Here is a 22,530-nt window from a genome sequence, read left to right on the forward strand (position 1 = left end):
TTCTGGACCAAGAGCTAGCTTTCTGCCAAATGTGGTGTCATTCTGTCCAGCTGTAGTCTTGTTCAAAATCCCTATGGGAAAATAAATGGATAAAACATGTTTTGGGACCCGCCCCCCCTTTTCTTGGCCCCCACTTGACAGATCACCCCAAAACTTTGAAGACAATAGCTGAACTGACAAAGTAAGTTTTGAAAATTTCAGGAAGATTAGTCAAGTGGCGCCAAGATTATTAGCAAAACAAAAAACGCTCTTCCTGTGGAAACTAGGTTCTAACTATACCTACTGAGGGTGACCGCCAGTGGGTAATATATATCTGCCTCATCCTATTTTAATCCTAAACCTTTAACAATGATGTATGCCTAATTTGTTTCTCTGCTTTGCTTAGCTGCCCAGGAAGAATACAAAAATGGTAGAATCAATCTCGTTTTTACACTTATTTGTTTCTTTTATATTTCATGTAAGGAGTCCAGCACACTGCAATGACTACTGTTTAGTGCTGCATAAAGAAAATGTTTGTCAGTAAGATGCCCCATGCACTTACGTAATGTGTTTGTATTATCCTAGGAAGGGTGCCGGTACAATGTTATGCATGTCAGTGCCAAAGAGAACCAGCCAGCAATCTGCCACCTCGTGCTGGAAACATTGGAAAATCCAGAGTTCATGAGACTGATGTACCCCGATGACAGTGAAGCAATGCTACAGAAACGTATCCGATACATTGTTGACCTTTATCTGAACACACCAGATAAAATGGTAATTTTCAACAAAGCAAATGCTCCCTGCTAGGAGTATTGTTTGTCCACAATGCTAGGGAAGCTACTAACATTTTTCTTGATTCTGGGGTGGTTAGGCGCATGGCTAAGAGGTTTGGAGGGTGGCCTGTTGGGGTAGACCAACATAATAGAGTATCCTGGTTTAGTATAGCTGGCAGTAAAACAGCATATGTTGTGGGTTCTTGTAGCAAAATAGAAATTAATGTTACTCAGTGGTGCTTTCCTTCATACACCTTGGCATTGTGCCTGGGGGACAAAACTGTGACTTTACAATCCTCTTATGACATTTTGTGAGTTGAGTTTTGATCTTTCCTGTTTGCAGTGAAATCGCCAATCTTGTTTACTAGACTGGGATGCTCAAGAGAGTTTATTAGAAGCTCATGGTCTTAACAGAAAGATGTGCTTTAGAGCACTGGCCAAATGACCACTTCTTTGAAGTCTGTATTGTGACCAGCATCTCCTTTGCAATATCAATATATCAAATAGTGCATCTACCAGTTTGCTGACCCATCCTTTGTGATGTACTGGATCTTCTTCTCCAGATTTTCATCTCTTGTATCCTTTTACATTAGGGATTTGATACCCCGTTGCATTTTGCCTGCAAGTTTGGAAGTGCTGATGTGGTGAATGTTCTTGCAACACACCCGGATATCGTCAAAGATGCGAAAAACAAGTACAATCAGACACCTGAAGAGGTAACTTTTATGTGAACATTCACCCAATTAATGGGACAGAGCAGTGACTGTAATATTACTGAAGATTATGGAGTAGTGGGAGTAGTGGCCCTTCAATGGATATGTCATTCTTTATTTGTAATTATTATTATTAGTAGTAATAATTTTACCTGTTCCACCACCTGCTGTACTTTGTGATGCTCCCAGAACTCAGTGAGTGTTTTAGTATTAATCCATGATTACCTTCCCATATATCTACATTCTTTTTATTCTTGTTTACATATTAGATTCCAACTTAATTCATTTAAATATGGTGACGAATGCATTTGATATATTTTAAGCCAAATTTAAATTGTCAGTTCGCATGAAAGGTCTGCCTTTCACAGTATCCTGAGTGCCTTTTCCCTGGCAGTTTATTACCTGATCATTACGCTGTTTGCCTAACCGTTGCATTTTAACAATGCATGATTATGTGAATATACAGTTGTTCACTTTATTTGATACTGTTGTTACAATCTGATGAGGTCCTTAGTGTAGGAAGCTGGCCCTTTTTGTGGTGTGTGACTGTGTAAAGGGTCCAGAGGTTCCCCGGTGAGTGGAGAGGGCTTGCTATGCAATACCAAAGTGCTCTAGAGGTAGTGTTGTCGAGCAGCCTTAGGCTTAACACAGAGGAGTGCAAGTTATCTACAAATACACATAGTAGTCAATAAATGAGACATGCGACTCAAGAAGGAGATCCAACCCAATTTTAAAAAACAGCAAGTATCTTTATGTATGTTTAGGCATCAGAATAAAATCGTTAAGGCTGCAGGCCTCGTCTGAGTCCTGGAGGAGTGAAACCTCATTGGTCTTGGGCTTTGGGAGGCTTGGGAACCTTGTTTGCACCGGTGGGCCACTTCAAATCAGATCGGAGACAGTGGGTGCAGTGTTCACTTGAGGTGTCTGGTTTTGGTTGTTCCAGAGACTTCAGAGTCTGCTGGAGAACAGGTCTGCTGTTCACGGTAGGCATCCCTCCCAGGTTTCTGGAGTCACAGCTGCAGGACTGGTCTACTTTGTTGCAGATTTCAACGGGGGTTGCAGACAGGCTGGTGGTGCTGGTAGTGGTAACAGGTCAGCGGCTTCTTTTCTCCTCTTCTGCTTTTGCAGCTGTTCAGTGTCCTTGTTCTTAAGTCAGGATCTTCTTCTGTGATGCCAGGGGCTTCCCCAAATACTAAATTTATAGGCATTAGGGGAATAGGGTAGTAGCCAATGGGCTACTAACCCTTGGGGTCACTACGCCCCTTGTATGACCCTTCCTCCGGGAAGTGGGCATAACCTTGAACCAGAATTCCTAGGTATGCCATCCCCAAGATGGCTACCTCTGAAAAATCGTCTCTACCTCTCAGTAGCCCACCTTAGAGGTGGTAGTATCTTGGAGGTGGCATGCCTCCCTGACTAGCCAATTTTCCCACCTGTACAGGTGCCAAATGCACTCCAGACGGCAGTAGAAGAGGGGCTTCATCACCTATGAGGGGAGACAGATTTACATTTCAAAGGCAGCAGTCCTTTGAGGCTTGCAGCCTTAGGAAGGCTAATCAGCAGGTCATCCTGTGGGAAGGGGTGTTACACCCTCTTTCCGGACAGGCTTTTGTTCTGCGCCTCCTGAGACAGTGTCTCGGGTGGAAGACTGGCAGAAATTGGTCAGCGAGCACACCAGAGGCTGTTATAGTCTCAGGGGGCCCCTCTGAGGTGCCCTCTCGGTGCATGTATTCGTAAATCCAACACTGGCATCAGTGTGAGTTCACCAATATGAAATGTTTGATTCCGAATAGCCATATCTTCAGTGAAGCCATCATGTATTTAGGGAACCCATATTGATCATTTTTCAGCACATGTATTTAAAATGGCTTCTCTGATCACATACTATGTCAGAGAATTGACAAAGCTATAACAGAGGCATATCTTCTTGTGCAGATATGCCCTCACATGTAATATAACACACCTTGCCTTAGGGCTGTCAGGCCTGCTAGAGGGGTGACTTACGTTCGATGGCATGTGTAGCTGCAGATACACATGCTTTGCATAAGTTTGCCATCTAGTGTTGGACTCTGAGTGTTACAAGTTGTTTTTCTTCAAAGAAGCTTATTCGAGTGACTCCTCCTCTCGGTGATAGTGCGTATGGCCATTGAGTCCTTTGTTAGATTGTTTTCTTTCCGCCGTCTGGTTCCGACGTGTTCCCCCTCGCTCCGGTAGATCTTGGTGTGGTACTGTCTGAATTTCTCTCTCTCTCCTTTAAACATCTGTATCGTTTTTCAAATGTGTTTTCCTAACTACACTTGATCCGATTATAGCATCGGAAACGATTAAGTGCCCTTACGGGCATCCAAGGCGTCTTGGGCTTATTGCATCACAGGCTTATGGATCAGACTCCATTTCGATTCTGCCCTCTGTGCCACGCCAAGTTCCCCTACATCGACCAACACTCGGTGTGTAACATCTGCCTCTCTCCGGATCATAAAGAGGGAACCCTGAGAGGTGTGCCGATCCTTCCGCTCCAAGAAGACACTGCAGGATTGAAGGGCGCATCGGCTAGAGATGGCATCGAAGTCGACCAAATTCCGACAGTGACTCAAGATGGGGACAGCCAAGTTATTCCTGCGGCGCAGTGCGTGAGTACGCCAGCCTCTTCCCATCACCAAAAACATAGCAAAAAGTCAGCACAGATGGTCCTGGGTCCACCCCTGCTTGCTGGCCATGGTAGGACCCGAAAATTACATCTCGACAACTGGCCCTCGAGTTTGGCTTCGAAGGAGGCCAAAATGCATTCTACCGAACAGACTGCCACGGCTGTTCCGGGATCGAGTCGCAAGATGGAAACTTCCTCTTCGGAACCGAAACGCGTACATACCACCTCGGAGCCAAAACATCCAAGCTCCTCTTTGGAGCCAGAAAAACGTCACTATGCTTAAACAACCGCATTTTCGGCCCGATTAAAGCAGTCAGTCACCAAGCTTTCAGAGCATACATTTGTGGGAAGTAAAAATGTTCCATCTGCAGAGGAGTCAACAGAAATTAGGCCCATTCTGGAAGTGATGGATGACAAACAGAGGAAAATCCAAATCCAAAAGGATGCAGGGAAATTATTACCTCTCCTCCTCCTATAACCAAGAGGAAACTGTCATTCCAAGAAAGTCTAGAAGCTGGGCCTGCACCTGCAAAAATGTTTAAGCACAAGGAGAAGCCAGAGACTGTACATCTGCCTTCTCCACCGCATTCTCCTTTCCTTCCTGTTTCTCCACCACCTTCCCCCACACAGTTTTCTATACAATCTCCTGCCTTTTCACATGGGGATTATATGGGTGACAATCCTTATAATGTAGACCCATGGGATATGTATGATCCAGACCCTATTCTATCTAATGGCTGATCTATATCCCACAAAGCCATCTCTACCTGAAGTATCACAGCCTATAATCAGGTGATTTCTGGAGCAGCTACATACCACAATGTGCAGCTGCACTCTGAACCTATAGAGGATGATTTCCTATTCAACACCCCCTCCTCTACACACAAACAGTACCAATGTTTGACAATGCTAGTAGGCATGCTAAAACATGCTGATGACATTTTTAAAGAACCAGCAAAGGCTAGAGTGCTAACACCAAGGGTGGACAAATAATATAAAGCTGCACCATCGGATCCAATTTTTATAACACAATTGCCACCTGAATCCATTGTGGTCAGTGCAGCTAGTCAGTCCACAGGGGATGCTCCTCCTCCTGATAAGGAAAGCTGCAAATTTGATTCAGCAGGGAAGAGTGACAACTCAAGCTGCAAATCAGTGGAGAATTGCCAATTCCGAATCTTTTTTTAGCCACGTATGACAGGGCCCATTGGGACCAGATGCAGGAGTTCCTCTAATATCTCCCTACGGAACACCAAAAAAACGGCACAGCAGGTAGTGTCAGAAGGACAAGCTATTGCCAACAGTCAAATTAGATCCGTCCTAGACGCAGCTGACAGCGCAGCTAGGGGAATAAATACTAGCGTTATGATCAGAAGGCATGTTTGGTTGTGGTTCTCAGAATTCAAACCTGAGATACAGCAAATGGTCCTTAATATGCCATTTAACAAACAGCAGATATTTGGACCAGAGTGATACCACCATTGAAAAATTAAATCAGGCATCCCAATTCCAGTATGCTCAACCTTGCGATTTTGGCTCCTGAAGTCAGTTTGGATATCTACAGCTTCCATCAGAATGTATGGACATTCTAAAGGAAGCACGTAAACCTACAACCAGGCAGTGCTATGCAGCTAAATGGAAACGTTTTGTATATTACTGTAAACCCCAAAACATTTATCCACTTAAAGCATTGGTACAGGATATTGTGTGTTATTTGCTTTACCTCCAAAAAGCAAATCTTGCATATTCATCTATTAAAATTCATTTAACGGCAATCTCAGCATACCTCTGTTAAGAATTCCTGTCACAAAAGCTTTTATGGAAGGCCTTAAAAGAGTTATTCCACCTAGAGCTCCACCAGCTCCTGCCTGGAATCTTAACATTGTGCTCACAAGGTTTATGGGTCCACCATTTGAACCCATGCATTCTTGCGCTCTTCAATTTCCCTCATGGAAAGTTGCTTTCCTGGTAGCAATTACCTCCTTAAGGAGAGTAAGTAAAATTCAAGCATTCACTTTAGAAGAACCCTTCTTCCAAGTTTGCAAACACAAAAGAGTACTTAGGACAAAACAAATTCAACATTTCTACCCAAAGTGGTTTCACGATTTCACATCAATCAGTCAGTGGAATTGCCAGTCTCCTTTCCACAGCCAGATTCAGTTGCTAAAAGAGCTCGCCACACTCTTGATTTCAGAAGAGCTCTCATGTGTTATATAGACAGAACAAAAGATTTTAGAAAATCTAAGCAACTTTTTGTGGCTTTTGAACGTCCTCATAAAGGTAATCCTATTTCCAAACAAGGATTGGCCAAATGGATAGCAAAGTGTTTTCAAATTTGCGGTCTTAAAACTAAAAGGCAACTATTAGTAAATCCTAGGGCACATTTTCCTAGAAAGAAAGGAGCTTCAATGGCATTCTTAGGAAATATAGCAATGGCAGATATAGGTAAAGCAGCCACAAGGTCCACACCACACACATTTACTAAACACTACTGTGTGGATGTGCTATCTTGCCAACAAGCAAATGTTGGTCAAGCAGTACTTAAAACACTATTTCAAACTACTCCAACTCCTACAGGCTAGCCACCGCTTACTTTAGGAGGGGACTGCTTTTCAGTCTATGCAAAGCATGTGTATCTGCAGCTATATATGCCATTGAACGGAAAAATGTCCCTTACCCAGTGTACATGTGTTCGTGGCATGTAGTGCTTCAGATTCACATGTTCCCTCCCTCCTACCCGGAAGCCTGTAGCTGTTGTGGTATTTTTTAATGTAAATATATATATACGTTGCATGGACATCATCTTTTCCTATTATATATATGTGCATATACAATTCTTCACTCCATACTTTTCCCTCCTGTGGGAAAACAAAGGACTCAATGCCCATTCACACTATCACTGAGAGGAGGAGTCACTTGATCTAGTGACTCGAAAAAGCTTCTTCGAAGAAAAACAACATGTAACACTCCGAGCCCAACACTAGATGGCGAACATATGCAAAGCATGTGAATCTGCAGCAGTAGATGACATGAACAGATGTATACTGAGTAAGTGACATTTTCCATATATTGCATGCAGAGTTAGGGGACATGGCACACAGGCAGTGTGCCATGTTGCGTTTTCACGTTCGTCTGCACCAAGACACTCAGCCTGCAATGGCAGCCTGTCATGTGCTTGGTGAGGGATTCCTTAGTGTGACACAATTTGTGCTGCAGCCCTTATGAACCCTCTTTAGTACCCCAAGGCCCTGGGTACGAGGGGTACCATTTACTAGGGCCTTACAGAACGTGCTAAAGGTTTTGCCAATTGGGGAAACAACTATGCAGTTTTGGGAAAAAGATCTGGCACTGGGGACCTGGTTAGCAGGAACCCAGTGCACCTTTCAGTCAAAATCACATCCGATATTAGGCGAAAAGTGGGGGGTGTAAACTATGTCAACAAGAGGCACTTTCCTACACTTAATGTTTTTTTTTTTTTTTGGTTGTTTTTTTTTGTAAGCTCAGCAAAGTTTAAAATGCCATGGTGGTTTTGAAAATGGTGACATTCACAACACAGATTTGAGTCCACAAACTGCCTTCAGAATTGGGAGGTGAAGCCGTACTTGGGTCGGGATCTTTTTCAGCAAACTCGAGGCTGTATCTGGACTTCATTAATAAATCGTTGTGAATTTCACTTGGAAGCAGGAAATGTAATAGTAATTATGGCAGGTACTACCAGATGCTTTAATTTCATTGGAATCCCTGCATGTAGCACATTATAGTAGTTTGAATGTATTTTATCGTGTTGAGAATAGTTTTAAAGTGGCCCCAGGGCATTTCTAGGTAAACCTAAGATGTTTGCCTTGTGGCATCTGTGCTGTTACATTGGTGCCCATCTTGGCTAGGAGTGTGATTGGAAATTCTGTCGCTCCAAACAGTGACGTTGGGTCTTCAAGTGTGATGTATTTTCTCTGATCTCAAACACAGCGGTTTTTTAGTGCATTACATGTTTTGACCATGTGTAGAGTAAGATTGTGTACCAAAAGGTTCTTGTCTCTATGTATATTACTATATGTGGTTGATGGTGATCCTTCTCAATAACTGTACCTAGTCCAGAGGGGTTTCTTGTATCAGAGAAAGTATTGGCACTGTTGGTAAACAATTGGGGGAGTCTTTACTTTTGGTGGGTTGTAGAAAATGTTGTTAGCTTGACAGACTAATCATATGGAGAATGAGCTAAATCAGGTGACAATATGCTTTGGCAACCTGAGGTGCTCCCCCTGCCCTGCCAAAACGAGTACACCATCTTTGTCATGCACAAGCCCATCACCCAAGATGCTCATTCAAGCCAGAAGTCTCTCCTGAACTAGAAGTTTTATATTTTTGGAATTGTCCCAGAGAGCATTAACTTCAAAGTTCAGTGGCCCTCTGGAAGGGGGGCAGCCTAGTTAATTTTGCATAAGGATTTTATTATATTCAGTTTTCAACAACACCTTCTGTTGCAGAACCGGAAAACATTGTGGACAGCTGAGCAGGTGATGGTGGTGTAAGATTTACATTTGTAATTGAAGGCTGAAAACCAAATGTATCAAGTTAGATGTGTTTGTAAGCTCCTTGCAGTAAACCAGAGTCTGTACCTTAAGCCATGAAGTGAACCTTTTCCAGTAGGAATTATATTTTTTTGCCTTCCCAGGTTATTTGTGAAAGAAGCAAAGATAAATCTCCAGGATTAAAGGCACGGATCCGAGAATATTTGCAAGGTTGGTATTTGCTCCTTATTATAACTTGTAGCATGTTCACTTGTGGTTCGTTTTGGAAATTCTTTTCGTGTTGCTACATTTCAGACATGAAGTCGAGGGTCCACTCGCTTTATGACTAGGCACGTGTTGGCTGTTCTTTGCTGCCTTTGTAATTACATCAAAGCTGTATGAACTACATGGTGGATCTGAAATAAAGGCTGTTCTTGGCTACCCTTGCAAATATACAAACTGTAGGAAGTTGGCCCTGTATGCACTATTTCAAAGTAAGGAATAGTATGCACAGAGTCCAAGGGTTCCGCTTAGAGGTAAGATAGTGGCAAAAAGAGATAATACTAATGCTCTATTTTGTGGTAGTGTGGTCGAGCAGTAGGCTTATCAAAGGAGTAGTGTTAAGCATTTGTTGCACACACACAGGCAATAAATGAGGAACACACACTCCGAGACAATTCCAGGCCAATAGGTTTTTGTATAGAAAAATATATTTTCTTAGTTTATTTTAAGAACCACAGGTTCAAATTTTACATGTAATACTTCAAATGGAAGGTATTGCAGATAAGTACTTTAGGAACTTTGAATAATCACAATAGCATATATACTTTTCAAATAAATCACATATAGCTATTTTAAAACTAGACAGTGCAATTTTAAACAGTTCCTTGGAGAGGTAAGTATTTGTTAGTTTTTGTAGGTAAGTAAACCACCTACAGGGTTCAAGTTTGAGTCCAAGGTAGCCCACCGTTGGGGGTTCAGAGCAACCCCAAAGTTACCACACCAGCAGCTCAGGGCCGGTCAGGTGCAGAGTTCAAAGTGGTGCCCAAAACACACAGGCTTCAATGGAGAAGGGGGTGCCCCGGTTCCAGTCTGCAAGCAGGTAAGTACCCGCGTCTTCGGAGGGCAGACCAGGGGGGTTTTGTAGGGCACCTGGGGGGACACAAGTCAGCACAGAAAGTACACCCTCAGCAGCACGGGGGCGGCCGGGTGCAGTGTGCAACAAGCGTCGGGTTTGTAATTGAAATCAATGGGAGACCGGGGGGGGGGGGGGGGGAGCTCCTCGGGGTAGCCACCACCTGGTCAAGGGAGAGGGCCTCCTGGGGGTCACTCCTGCACTGGAGTTCCGATCTTTCAGGTCGGGGGCTGCGGGTGCAGAGTCTTTACCAGGCGTCGGGATCTGGCAGTCGCGGTCAGGGGGAGCCTCTGGATTCCCTCTGCAGGTGTCGCTGTGGGGGTTCAGGGGGGGCAACTCTGGCTACTCACAGTCTCGTAGTCACCGGGGAGTCCTCCCTGAAGTGTTGTTTCTCCACAAGTCGAGCCGGGGGCGTCGGGTGCAGAGTAGCAAGTCTCACGCTTCCAGCGGGAAACGCAGTTGTCTTGAAGTTGCTTCTTTGGAAACAAAGTTGCAGTCTTGGGTGAACAGAGCCGCTGTCCTCGGGAATTTCTTGGTCCTTCTAGAGCAGGGCAGTCCTCTGAGGATTCAGAGGTCGCTGGTCCCTGGGGAGAGCGTCGCTGGAGCAGTTTCTTCAGAAGGCCGGTAGAGCTGGGGCCTCCGTCTGGGTGTCTCAGTCTTCTCTGCAGGGTTTTTCAGCTTAGAAGTCCTCTTCTTCTTAGGTTGCAGGAATCTGAGTTCCTAGGTTCTGGGGAGCCCCTAAATACAGAATTTAGGGGTGTGTTTAGGTCAGGGAGGGCAGTAGCCAATAGATACTAGCCCTGAGGGTGGCTACACCCTCTTTGTGCCTCCTCCCAAGGGGAGGGGGTCACATTCCTATCCCTATTGGGGGGGATCCTCCATCTGCAAGATGGAGGATTCCTAAAAGTCAGTCACTTCAGCTCCGGTTGCCTTAGGGGCTATCCTGACTGGCCAGTGACTCCTCCTTGTTTTTCTCATTATCTCCTCCGGCCTTGCCGCCAAAAGTGGGGCCGTGGCCGGAGGGGGCGGGCAACTCCATTAGCTGGAATGCCCTGTGGTGCTGTAACAAAGGGGGTGAGCCTTTGAGGCTCACCGCCAGGTGTTACAGCTCCTGCAAGGGGGAGGTGATAAGCATCTCCACCCAGTGCAGGCTTTGTTACTAGCCACAGAGTGACAAAGGCACTCCCCCCATGTGGCCAGCAACATGTCTCGAGTGTGGCAGGCTGCTAAAACCAGTCAGCCTACACGGGTAGTTGGTTAAGGTTTCAGGGGGCACCTCTAAGGTGCCCTCTGGGGTGTATGTTACAATAAAATGTACACTGGCATCAGTGTGCATTTATTGTGCTGAGAAGTTTGATACCAAACTTCCCAGGTTTCAGTGTAGCCATTATGGTGCTGTGGAGTTTGTGTATGACAGACTCCCAGACCATATACTCTTATGGTTACCCTGCACTCACAATGTCTAAGGTTTCGCTTAGACACTGTAGGGGCACAGGGCTCATGCACTTGTGCCCTCATCTATGGTATAGTGAACCCTGCCTTAGGGCTGTAAGGCCTGCTAGAGGTGTGACTTATCTATACTGCATAGGCAGTGTGAGGTTGGCATGGCACCCTGAGGGGAGTGCCATGTCGACTTACACGTTTTGTCCTCACCAGCGCACACAAGCTGGCAAGCAGTGTCTGTGCTGAGTGAGGGGTCCCCAGGGTGGCATAAGATATGCTGCAGCCCCTAGAGACCTACCCTGGCATCAGTGCCCTTGGTACCAGGGGTACCAGTTACAAGGGACTTACCTGGATGCCAGGGTGTGCCAATTGTGTAAACAAAAGTACAGGTTAGGGAAAGAACACTGGTGCTGGGGCCTGGTTAGCAGGCCTCAGCACACTTTCAAATCAAAACATAGCATCAGCAAAGGCAAAAAGTCAGGAGGTAACCATGCCAAGGAGGCATTTCCTAACACAAACTGTATGAACTAAATGACGGATCTGAACTAAAGCTACTTGATAATTCACGACTCTTGGAGTTGGACAGTAACTTCTTCTTGGAACTTCTGAGTGCACAGAACTCCGATTTCGTTTTTTATTTATTAACCCCTACGTGAGGAGGTTATGCTTGAGATTGTTTGGTAGCCAACTTCTGTTCATGAGCACCATTTAGGTGTTACGTATTGTCTTGTACACACATCCTGGACAGTATTGATGAGCGCCTTGTGTTAGGCCTGTCTTGTCTTATTGAGCACTAATATAATATTCCTGGATAAGACATGAGTAACCGAGGCTGTGTGAGTTTGCAACAATAGCTGAGTCAAACAAGCATTTGCAATGCATTAGGTCTCGCATTTTCTAAATTTAGAGATATTGGCGTTGAAAACGGCTTTTTAAAAAAAAAATATATGTATATATTTTTTTTTTATACTTTTGGAATGCTGAGATTTGCATAGCACTAGTGCTACTCGTATGGCCTTGCAGCACTGGAGCACCAGATAATGAAAAATAGGTTATGAGGTAGGGGAAACTAGACTAATATGCTGGCTGTGAAAACAAAACATACCACCATCTTGGAAAAGCAAACACTCATAGAGCATGCAGGATTAACTAAAGCATGTGAAACGTAAGCAGGAGCAACATGTTTTCATTAAAGTTTTTAAACATGTAATGTGCTGGCTGCAACATTTACTGTTGTGTGACCTTAGGAGTCCCTTGTGTGCTTATGGTCAGTGTGTGACAACGAAGAACTGAAAGCAGCACTGTGGCACTGCGAGATAATCCAAGCTACTTATTTGTCAAACAAAATGAACAATTTATGCATTTCAGAAAGATTACCAGTTTTTTATGTGATATGGTTTTGTAAACACATTTTCTGAAGTTTCAGCAAAAGCTCTGGCTGAAACAGCCATAATAGCGAGACAGTTCGGTCCATCATGTAAATTTGCGGTTTTCAAATCTCTATGGCGCACATTATCCTATACGCCAGCACTCGAGCAGATTCAAGAAGAAGGTTCTTTAACATCAGCCTTACCTCCTGTCTCTCAGCGTTTCAATTATTGCCTCAACTTTGCTCCACATAACCAACTCAAACGTTCATAGAAGGGAGAAAGTAATCATAAAACTATGATTATCAAATTGAATGACAGACTAAGAGGTGCCACTGTTTGTTTTTTTCGGAAGTGGGTCACCTAGTTCTTAGTAGTATTGTGCTGTATCCGGTGGGCAATAAAGCAGCATGGGGTAGGAAATTCATGTGTTGAAATTACACGATGGAGAGCAACATGGAGTATGAGGGGACAAGTTGTGAAAGCAAGAGGCAGTGGTTGAAAAGGGGGAATAACCACTGAAAGGTACTTGTGCACAACGGGTTTGAAAAGAGGGGAATAACTACGGGAATGTACTTGTGCGCTACAGGGTGGAAAGAGGGGAATAACCACGGTAACGTACTTGTGCACTGTGGGATGGAATAGAAACGAGAGGAACGCTCTCCAATACCGTTGATCGAGTTTGCACTGTGAGTTCGCGCTATATCAAACTTCAAAGCGCCATGGAGCGTGAAGTGGATAGACAAAAGAGAAAAGGAGTGTGTCCACAGTAAAGTATGTGGCCGATTGGCAATAATCCATGTAACAGGGTCAGTCTGCGAGGCGGGACAAACATAAGTATTTACCATTGACATGAAGGGAGTTTTGAAAGGCGGGCCCAGGAACGAATGAAAGTGATGGGCGTGAGATGAAGCCCACAGAAGAGAATACAACACGTCGAAAAGCAGCACTGCTTTACTCTGCCTAAAAATGGTTTATATGATAATTATTCAATATTGTTCAGCCGTTTATTATGAAAGACCACACCAAAGGTGATGAGCTCATTACAAAAGAGGGTCAATGCTGGTTTATTAACCAAAGATGCGAGGAACAAAAGAAAGCTGATGTTACGTCACAATGAGTATCTCAGGTTAGACATGAAGCGGGGAGTCACATCAAACTGGATTGAGTGGGTCTGGACAAAACGTTTTAAGAATTACAGTGCAAAGAGTGAGTTGCATGGGATTAGCTGTGTGATTACAAGAACAACGGGTTAGACAGTACTAGTAACTGGATTACAGAGGCCATGGTTTGTCAGAACCACAGATTGCCACACATAAAATAAGGTAGGGCATCATGAGGTCCCAGACATTGCAAGCTAGGTCTTCTTTGTGAAGGACAGTATTACAGAGGGTAATCTTCAACATTATATGGACCAATTTTGGTAGCTCAGAGCAGGAATATAAAACCAGATTAAGGATCACAAAAGAGCCATGGATGGAGAATTAGCGGTAGTTCCTAAACTTAAATGGGTTTTAGCAGATTTCACAAGATAAAGGTAAGCAAATTCTAATTAAACCTCCTATATCAACTAAATCTGACATAGTGCCTGGTTACAATCTTGGTGGATAGGATGCTCTGTCACAAATGTGACGGATATCCCGTCCGCCGTATTACAAGTTCCATATTATCCTATGGAACTTGCACGTTTGTGACGGAGTATCCCATCTGCCAAGATTGTAATCTGGCCCTTGGTATTTTAAAAGTAGACAAGGTTAAGGACCGGATTGTGGAGAATAAAGTTGGCTAAAGACCACATAAGGGAAAAGAAAATAAGGTAGTCATGAGAGAAGATGTAGGACAGAAATAAGGAACTGAGGAGATGGTAATATTCTGATAAAATAAATAACATATTAAAATAGTTCACTGGAGCAACATGGTTTTTCATAGAACAAAAATTATATGTGGCTAAACACTGGATTAAATTATTAGAAAGAAATTGATTAAACCTGAATATCGTAAAATCTGGAGTCTTGAACCAGTATTTAAAAGTAAACTGAGTTTCCTTCATTTATAAAGGATAGGATTTCTTTTTAATTGTTTCATTCAACTTTTTACCAAAGCCTGCACTTGAAACTGCACTGACATCTGTAATTATTGAGAAGACATTTGACATCATTCAGCATGGCCCTTTGTTATATTTAAATTGGTGTCATAAATGAGTCTAATCGATTTTAGGTATTTGGTATAGTGTGGATCTACCTTTAAATAACTTGCTGCTTTACAGAGTATATTTTCTGTTTCAACAAGGAAATAGGTGCTAAACAGGTTACAGGAGTGGGGATCTGACTTAGGCTAGCTTACAGAAATAACCAAGTGAGGTGGTCTAGCTAATGCCACAGTGCCTCATTCTAGTGCACACTTTTCTTGTTACATTTATATCCTTACTCTTCATATTTATATTTACCTTACGTTTCCGTGGTTGTAAAAGAAATGCACAGATCTAGTGGATTGGCTAGAATGTGCTTTTTTTTTAGGGTGAGTGGAAGGTAACTGTTAGAATAGATCTGTGTTTCAACTAAGCCACAGAGGACCACGTCTCCTTTTAAAAAAAAAAAAAAAAAAAAAAGGCCCAGTCTTGTGTGGCTATTGGGATAGGTTTGTTATTTTGCTTTATAAAATATAAAAGCTCCTAAAATTGAAAACAGATCCTGTCTTTAATTGAAAGTGCTCAAAATACCAAGGTTAAGGGCTTTATAAACCTCTTTCTTGGTTAATGGAGATTGTCTTCAAAATACAGTAGCAAACGTTTGCTCCTTAAAAAGGCAAAGATATGGCATTGCAGTGATAGTAACCTGGTCTGCTTTCTCGTCTTGCTTTTTGATCATAGGTCGCTACTACGTGCCACTTTTGAGAGCCGAAGATCATTCCTTTTCACCAGTGATTGGTGCTCCTTGGTCACCTGAACCGACAGATAGCATTTCTCTTTCACCACAGCCAAGATTCGCTGCCAGCCCAAAAGACCCACTTTTAGCTGTGAGAGCATTTGCGGGCCCTATGAGTCCGTCTAAGGTAATGACACTGCACAAAGTCAAGTGATGAGTTTTCACACATTCCTTTTACTCATAGTGTGGGCTTTGATTCGAGGCTTGCGTTTAAGGAGGGATATTCTACAGTCTGGCCGCTCTTCATGTGAAAGGGACGCAAGGAAATTTGTGCATTCTGTTGTCCACTTTGCATCACTGATGTTGTATTTGACTTCAAAGCCTTCTGCAATTTTGTAACTTAGCCGAATGCTTTTCCCAATTCCTTCTTGAGATTATATCCCTATAGAAAAATCCTGCGGAAACTGACTTTATCAATGCATGATTTATTTTGGATTGTTTTAGGCAGAAGAGTTCCGTAGAATTTGGAAGACTCCACCACGAGACCGTGCAAGCTTCTTTCACAACATCAAAAAGTCGGACCCAGAAAGGGGTGTTGAAAGAGTGGGAAGGTACAGATAACGCTGTGGATCATGATTGCACATTTGTGGAGGGCAAGAGACTGATGTGCACCTATGGAGCCAGCATGGTTTATTTTTTTGTAGAGTTAGATTAGAACTTCACTTTCTTGCACAGCATTTGTACTTGGAAGGGTGAAGTGTTAGTAGCGGTGGGAAAGTAAAGTAGTATGTCAATTTACAATATCTTTGTACCACTTCTATGAAAGTTTGATCATACCGAAAGGGTGTATTGTACTGAGCACGGAAACTTGATTTTTAGATTAACTTTTGCTAGTTCTTATGTTCAAGTTCTGACTGTAGGTGGACTTAACATTCAAGATTGGGCAAGACTTTATTTAATGTAACTGGATCTGATGGAAAGTAATAGTTTGTTCTCTAAATGTTGCATGTAAGAAAAGAGTGTACTTCCATCATTTTTGCATGGAGAGGGGAGGATATTGCTAGAGGTGTTAGCTGTTGGCGCAGCTATGGCTTGGCAGGGCCACAGTTCATCAACAAATGGTGTAGCAAGGCGCTATGATGGGGATGGACTTGTGCTTGATATGTGGTAGACTTTATCTTAGAGGATATAATACTCGGCAGCTGGGTTTTTCTCATAGCTAGTTATTAAGAATGGTGTCTACTTAACTATCGCTTGGTGATGATGAACAGCTGCTGCTGAGATATTGATGCCGTAGAATTTATGTGGTTGGGATAACCTTAAGGAACATCTCTTACTGTCCATAAAGTGCAGGATTTGTTAAGGGTTTTCTGGTGTCTTTAAGAAGACATTTATCATTGAAACAGTTGTTGGTTTTGTTCTTATCTAGAAGGAAGGCAGGATCGAAGGCTGCTTTTGTTAATCTCTGTTTATTAACTTCTAATGTCTTCTGTTAGCCTTTTGGAAGAACTCCTATGTTTTGTAGGCAAGGACATTTGCTCAGGATCCCGGTAAAGTGAAGGCTATAGAATCCTTCTATGATATCCCATAAGGGATAAGCATATTCTATTCTGCCTTTTACCTCCGCTTCTCAGTAGCAATAACCCTGCCTGGTGCCTAACCTTCCCCTGATCACATCACTTTTATGTCTCATTTATGCCTGGTTTGGCTTAGATAACCTCTCTTGCTTTAACTCCTTGCAAAGGGTACGCTACGTAGGTCTTTCATCACTTTGAAACTCTTCCTCTGTGCTTGTTTTTAAAAGCTATATCATTGAAGAATTTGATGGACATGGAATTCTGAGGCAATGACGAATGAAAGCATGACATTAATATTACTTATAGGTATGTGCTGTTTCCATGGAGATGCCAACGTGTTCTTGTAGTTAATAGTGTCACTGTCTCAAAATTCAGTGGTTATGGTAACTGCAGTAACCTGTTTATAATTTGCAGTTCATTTGCATGTTCCTTTCTGCCTCCTCTCTGTTGACCCCATTTTTTTGTTTATTGCAGGGAGTTAGCTCATGAGCTCGGGTTCCCGTGGGTTGAATACTGGGAATTTCTCGGATGTTTTGCTGATCTCTCTTCTCAGGATGGGCTTAGAAAGTTGGAAGACTACCTGTGCCGGAGGGATGACTCTGAAAAGGTCCTGCATGAAGCTGGAGAGAATGAGGCCTCCAACCGATATAAAACTCCATCTCCTTCCGGTAAGATAAAAAAAAAGTCAGTCCTAGAGCACGGAGGGTCGGGTGCCAGGTTTCTGTGTTCTGTCAAGGTTTTAAAGTTGTGTGGGTGCAATTATACCAGCAAGAAATCTGCAGATTACCAGTTTCCCTTTGGCAGTAAATGATGTACCTTGAGTAATGCATACAATCCAACATATTAAAGCACTGCCATGTAGCTCGATTACCTCTACACTGAAAATAATTAGCATGTTTTTTTTTTTTTTTTTTTTTTACAGGTAAGAGTAAAAAGTTTTGCAATTCCATTTCTGTCGGTGCATTCCTTGATGAGGAGGATGACATGAGTTTGGAAGAAATTAAAAATCGTCAAAATGCAGCGTTAAAGAGCCAGCCTGTAGCTTCAAAGGAGTCTGGTTGTGGACTTCTCGGGGCTTCCGAGTGTGATATCCTCTCCATTGAGCATGATGCCAACATTCTAGATATTGCTTCACCATGCAGCCGCAATTATGAGAAGGGACCTCCAGCTAGCAAGAATGGATTTTGCAGCACTGTTGAGAATGAGCGCATAACCCCCAGTGACAGGAGACGTCCAAGGAGTAAAGAGGAGTGCCTGATCTCCCCAGTCTCCAATCTAATGGCGGAGTTTGAAAAAATGACTTTTGCAGGCCAGGAGGCTGCAAGGAAAAGTGTGGAAAAACAAAGAAAATCTGCATCCACCTCAGAGAATGGAGCATCAATGCATTATGAGAAGGTGCTGTCTCTGGGGCTAAACCAAGTGAACATTTCACATGACTTGGAAGATGGAGATGGCCTGGCGCAGGTTACCTTCCACAACCTCTCTGCAGCAGGGAGTTCTGGGGACACATTAATACGGACAGAAGGTTTATGCCCACTTGTACCAGGGGATTGCCTTTGGAATGAGGGCTCACAGCCCTGTTCTAATCAGGACTTGACAACAGACTCCGCAGCACACCAATTCAACATTAAGACTCCACCCCGACAAGACTACTTCAAAGGTCCTTTTCTCCTCGGGTAGGGCATGAAGTCCTTTTTTCTCCCATGCTTTGAATATTTTGACTTTTTTTGTAGCACTGCATGTAAAGTGCATCACAACAGCAACTGTTCTGTTTGTATAGTCTGGGTAAGGTAGCTAGACTTGCTTCCACTGCACAGGTTTTGGACTGTCAAAGACAGTGCTTTTAATGGGCTCCAATATTTCAATACTGTCACTGGAGATTTTAAGATAATGTCATAGAGAAGCACTGTTTACAAAGTGTAAATGCGTTGAGTGGGAAGAATGAACTTTCGCTGTTTGCCACCCTATAAACTGTGCACATGTCTTTAAAGTGAGAGACCCCTTGGGTGACTATTTGCTTACTGGCTGATGGGGCTTAAAATATCCCGGCAATGCCTCACTTTTGAAGTAAATGCACTTTTCTCTGGGTCATTGGCCCTGTCTTTGGTGCTGTGTATTACCATCACTAGTTGGAACTCAGTCTTGTGTTGAAAATATATATATATTTGTTTTTAATTTTATTTTACAGGTCCGAGCCATCTAAGTTGGACAATGATGTGTTGACAGCTGTTCAGGCAGTTGATATTGACATGCAAAAGTACCCTGCTGTCTACAAATGGAGGAAGACTGTTCTCTCTTATGCTGCCACCGACAGACAAAGGTACAGGCATAAATGCAGCTAGATCAAACAGACCTAACCTGATAGTCCAGCTTTAGTGTTAGCAAGGAATTTGGAAAGCGCACTACTCACCCCTGATGGTCGCAAGGTGCTGAGGTGGGGGGGTTGGGGGAGGTGCTGCTACTGCTTGAACAGCCAGGTCTTGAGAAGTCTCCTGAAGGTAAGGGGGTCTTTGGTCTGACGCAGGTGGGTGGGAAGAGTGTTCCACATCTTGGCGGCGAGGTGCGAGAATGATCTGCCGCCGGTAGTTCTGCAGATGCGTGGGACGGTTGCAAGGGTGAGGTCGGTGGAGCGGAGTTGCCGGGTCACAAGTATGTGCTGCAGTACGCATTGTTTCTGTTATGCACTAGTTTAACACTAAGTTAATACATGCTTTAGAACTCCTCCTCTTTTCATCCGCAAAAATCTATCATTACTCTAATTATCAAACGTATTCAGCAGAGATGCTGAAATGTTGTCTTACGTAAAGGAGCATCTCCAAGGCAGAAAGGCACATGGAAGGTGTGGTTGTGGGCAACAAGCACGGTTTGCGATTTTTCATATTAATTTATGTTTATCGTATCCTGTTAGGTTTGCAGTTAATTGGGATAGAAACCAGACCATATTGGCACCCAGTAATTTAACAACCCTTTATTGAAGTTAGATATGCACAAGCTAATTAGTTATAATTAGGATACCAGACAACATACAACTTAAATATTCCTCTTCCTTTTTTTTGTTAAAGAAAGATGTTTCTTTCTTGCACTGCCATCCCATTTTCCTGTCTTTTTGTAGATCAACATTTTATCGCTTATTTATAGGTGAATTTTGCTGTAAATTGGAGTACTGAATTCTTGTAGGACGATTGCCAGTACAGGAGATGAGAAGGAGGAAAATTGATGATGGGAACCTTTGAGTTTTGTTTATCTCTGCTAATTACTGTGGGGGAACATACCAGTCTTTTGTTTCTTTCGTCACTATAGACCAGCACCAACCGAATGGAAATCGCAACTGCTTGGTCATTCACTAAGTAAAAACAAAAAATGTAGAGAATACTTGATATAAGCTCAACCACTCGTCCTTTCTCCAGGCTGCTTTACAACTATTTCTTTTCACTCCATTTACAGACAGGACACAATCGTATGCAAATCAGTTGTTGCCCTGCCTTAAAAGGGACAGTCCAGCCTGAACCACCAGATCATATTCCTTCTGCTTATGAAGACAACCAACCACAGGCATCTGTCAACCTTGATAGTCCTCGTCCATGAAATGCTTTAGGAGATTCCTAGGGCACATTGGACCAGGGAATTCGGGGCTCAAGCTGTGTCTGTGATGTCGCCCAGCTGGTCTAAAAGCTGGTTGGGTTTGCTTGGGTTATCATTTACAGGTGGTTTGGCCTTTACATTTCGGCTGGATTTCCCTTTATTGGCTGCCCCAGAAACACTCACATCATCTCTTCAGCATCCTTTTTCCCCAGCATCAGGACCACTTCTTTGCTGGACCACAGTAAAGGAGAAACGTGCATTGAGGACCCTGATACTGCTGGAACGGACAGTTGTCTCCCTGGACATAAGTGGTCCCCATGACTGACCCCGAACCCATTGTGGCCCATTCAAGTGAAGAGAAGTAGCCGTTCTAGCCAGTCAGCTAAAAACTATTAAGCCGCCTACAATTTATTATGTTTCCTAAGAGTGAAATACAGTGATTTACTTATATTTGAAAAATCATATCTCTGGTTCCCCTCAATAGATTTGTGTTGTTCCAGTGTCCAATTTACGATAAAAAAAAAAAAGCTCTATTTTTTTAAATTGCTGTCAGTTATTCATTGTCACGTTTCCTACTTATTAACTGCTTTGGTACCACTAAATGCTTTACACTCTCCTTTTATTAAGCCTGACAGCCCTGTGCAACAGCTACCCAGGTCTGAGCTTTTGTTAACGAACCCAACTGGAATTGATATAGAGATTGCATCATTATTGTATGATGGTTACCCTGTGAAGTCTCCCAACCACACCACATAATAACTCAATTTCCTACAGGCTCTGTCTGATTGCTACTCCCCACTCTGGAGAACTTAGTGGTGTGATGTCCCCTATACAATTTAAGCCTAACGTGTACTCCTCAACTGCACCCAACAGAGTCAAAGTGCATGGAGACTTTCACCAAGCATATGTTTCTTCAGCCAGCCTTGATCTCCAGTCCCTCAATACCAGTTGTCTCCTTGGCAGGTACACGCATGCACCGTGGGATAGAATGGCAGATTTTTTTTTTGCCAACTGTCCTGGATGGAATACTGACGACCCTACAGTGCCTTATCTTGGATGGCCGGGATGCAACAAAGTGCTCTATTTGCTCGGCCCGGGATATGACTGACTTGGTGGAACCAATGTGTTGCTTTGGTGATACATCTGGATTTGCACAAAGACTTTGCTTCCTATGTCCAACAGTCCCTCATGGACATGCCCTTCCACAGCTTTAGACTATTTGGACTGAAGGCAGACTTGACTTTACAACGTTTAAAGAGACCATAGTCACCTCTTGTTCTCTAGGCTTAGCTAGCTCCTCCTGGTTGGCAGCTCCCCCAACAAACTTGCTTCTTAGGAGACTTCGTCACAGAATACATGTATAAACTGCATTAATATGTACCTCTGCAACAGCAAGTCTCCCAATCCTTTCGACGTAGAGGCTGGGGATCAAGCAAAGAGCATCTAGGCCACCCAGGGCAATGTTGTATGGAAACCACAGCTCACTTCCTCAAAACTGTTTTGATAAACACTGTGCAATTGCCTGGTGGAATGCTGAGTCACCTACCTCCACAGGTGGAGGAACATCACATCCGACCTTTGGGTTCTCCAGTTTATGGGACACAGTTATTACTTACCCTTCCTGTCACATCCCCTGATATGCCATCCACACCACAACACCTCCTGGAGAATCAGTTGTCCATGCTCCGAGGGTAAGTTCAAGCTCTTTTGGCCAAGGGACTCCTAGAAAGGGTACTGGCATCAGAGATTGGGACTGGCTGTTACTCTAGTTATGTCCTGGTGCTGAAAAAGGATGGAGGCCTCTGTTCTATCCCCGATCTGCACCCATTAAAATCCTTTCTCTGGAATGACAAGTTGAAAATGCTCACATTGCCCCAAGTACTGTCTCCTCTGGATCCAGGAGACTGGATCATGACATTAAATTTACGGGACACATTTTTCC

At 43.4% G+C, this 22,530-nt stretch overlaps 1 protein-coding gene across 2 annotated transcripts in view; it reads left to right on the forward strand.

Annotated features, from left to right (window-relative positions):
- The window catches only part of ANKLE2 (ankyrin repeat and LEM domain containing 2), a 56,179-nt gene that overhangs the window by 25,119 nt on the left and 8,530 nt on the right, over positions 1-22,530 (forward strand). For both annotated transcript variants that reach the window (XM_069215268.1, XM_069215267.1), the window contains exons 5-12: positions 565-753; positions 1,346-1,468; positions 8,785-8,851; positions 15,435-15,616; positions 15,934-16,040; positions 17,481-17,674; positions 17,929-18,682; positions 19,195-19,326. In XM_069215268.1, the coding sequence (XP_069071369.1) occupies positions 565-753; positions 1,346-1,468; positions 8,785-8,851; positions 15,435-15,616; positions 15,934-16,040; positions 17,481-17,674; positions 17,929-18,682; positions 19,195-19,326 (1,748 nt within the window). The remainder of the gene's footprint in view (positions 1-564; positions 754-1,345; positions 1,469-8,784; positions 8,852-15,434; positions 15,617-15,933; positions 16,041-17,480; positions 17,675-17,928; positions 18,683-19,194; positions 19,327-22,530) is intronic.

The sequence above is a fragment of the Pleurodeles waltl genome, chromosome 11 (assembly GCF_031143425.1).
Source record: "Pleurodeles waltl isolate 20211129_DDA chromosome 11, aPleWal1.hap1.20221129, whole genome shotgun sequence".
Classification (NCBI taxonomy): domain Eukaryota; kingdom Metazoa; phylum Chordata; class Amphibia; order Caudata; family Salamandridae; genus Pleurodeles; species Pleurodeles waltl.